Raw genomic sequence first — 1,847 nt, 5'->3', positions numbered from 1 at the left:
GTTATGGGTCAAGAAATGGCTGTCCAATGAATTCAGTCACCAACTGCTCTCATCTTAATGATCTATTTTTAAAATGCAGTATGTTATGTAATTTATACCGACTGGTTTATGTTTGATTGTATTTTTTGATTTATTAAATAGGTGACAGTTCTTCATTCGCTGTTGTGACCAATACAAAAGTAACATGTTCACAAGTATTAGGTTAGTTTATTAGATTGGTATTTGTGTGCGATGTTACCATAATTTGATGATAACTGCTATTAAAAGTCACTCTAACAGGACCAACACCATTACAACACAATATCCCAAACAACATAGTGACTTTAATCAATTTTATTTTTAGATGGTCTGACTGATGCTGTTAATGGAGTAATTGTTTTGTCTCGTAACAATATATCATCAACTACTTATTACTATGGAACAATTAGGGTCTATTATAATGGATGGGGTAACATTTGTGATGACTACTATTATAATTCAGCTGAAGCTAATGTCATTTGTCATCAGTTGGGATACACTGGAGCTTCAAGCTACTCTAGAGCTGGTAGTGTCAGGTACTTTTTTATTTGTGGTTATATAGTCAGTCACTATTTTGCATATAGTTATGGTACAGACTATCTTTCTATGAAATGGGATGATGTTAACTGTGCCAGTAGCGGCTATTTATCCATTGCTCAATGTTCCTACTCTACTATCATTGACAGTGGTTGTGTTAACAGTAACAGTTATGATGCTACTGTATACTGCTGTAAGATATATATTCAACGTATTTGTATGCACATGTTCAATGTATTATATTATAGATACTACTAGAATCTGGAACAGTAGTCCATTCCCTGGTATGGTACGTCTTCAAGATGGAACTTATTCTAATGAAGGACGTGTTGAAGTTTATTGTAATGGACAGTGGGGGACAATATGCAATGATGGGTTTGACTCTACTGATGCCAACACTCTCTGCAAGCAACTGGGATATGATGGTTATAACAGCTTTGATCACACCTCAAGGTCAGTTTTATTGATATTAACATTGCCTTTTAAACTTCATTCTAGAATTAATAACACTATTCAGCCTATATGGAGCACCAACATGTACAGTACAATAAGTCATAGGTGCTTTGGGTCTGGAAACTCTTGTCCATCAGCTTCAGTGACCAATTGCTCTCAGTTGAATGACGTTATACTTACATGCAGTTAGTAAAATAAGTTGTTGTTTCTTGAATTAAAGTAATACTTACTTAGGAGACATCTCATCTTCTTCCAGACAAACTGTTACTCAGTCCACTTGTTCTGGACTTACTTCAGGTCAGTCAATTCACTATCCTGATTGTGTAATAATAACATTTTAAAATTAATTTAGACTCTGTATCTAATGGAGCAATTATTTTGTCTCGTAACAATTTACCATCACCTTCTTATTATTATGGAACAATTAGAGTGTATTATAATGGATGGGGTAACATATGTGATGACTACTTCTATGGTTATACTGAAGCTAATGTCATTTGTCATCAGTTGGGATACACTGGAGCTTCAAGCTACTCTAGAGCTGGACAAACAAGGTATTCATTATTAATGATCATAATTACTGTTGCTGTGTAGCTATGGTACAGACCATCTTTCTATGAAATGGGATGATGTTAACTGTGCCAGTAGCAGCTATTTATCTATTGCTCAATGTACCTACTCTACTGTCATTGACAGTGGTTGTGTTAACAGTAACAGTTATGATGCTACTGTATACTGCTGTAAGATATTATTATATTTAAATTGTATTTAATAAATTAATTTGTCACAGATACAACTAGGATCTGGAATAGTAATCCGTATGATGGTATGGTACGTCT

At 34.3% G+C, this 1,847-nt stretch overlaps 1 protein-coding gene across 1 annotated transcript; it reads left to right on the top strand.

Annotated features, from left to right (window-relative positions):
* Positions 1-141: 141 nt before the first annotated feature.
* Positions 142-1,839, top strand: LOC105315994 (neurotrypsin-like; the record flags this gene model as incomplete). Its single annotated transcript, XM_011410780.1, has 8 exons — positions 142-201; positions 344-554; positions 603-748; positions 804-1,008; positions 1,229-1,305; positions 1,361-1,562; positions 1,603-1,748; positions 1,799-1,839. Coding segments are annotated over 8 exons (1,088 nt in total), but the record flags the coding sequence as incomplete, so codon positions are not given.
* Positions 1,840-1,847: the final 8 nt, after the last annotated feature.

The sequence above is a fragment of the Amphimedon queenslandica genome, unplaced genomic scaffold (assembly GCF_000090795.2).
Source record: "Amphimedon queenslandica unplaced genomic scaffold, v1.1 AMPQUscaffold_6310_Cont21730, whole genome shotgun sequence".
NCBI lineage: Eukaryota > Metazoa > Porifera > Demospongiae > Haplosclerida > Niphatidae > Amphimedon > Amphimedon queenslandica.
Note: the sequence above shows the minus strand (reverse complement) of the source record. Positions and strands in the feature narration are given on the sequence as shown.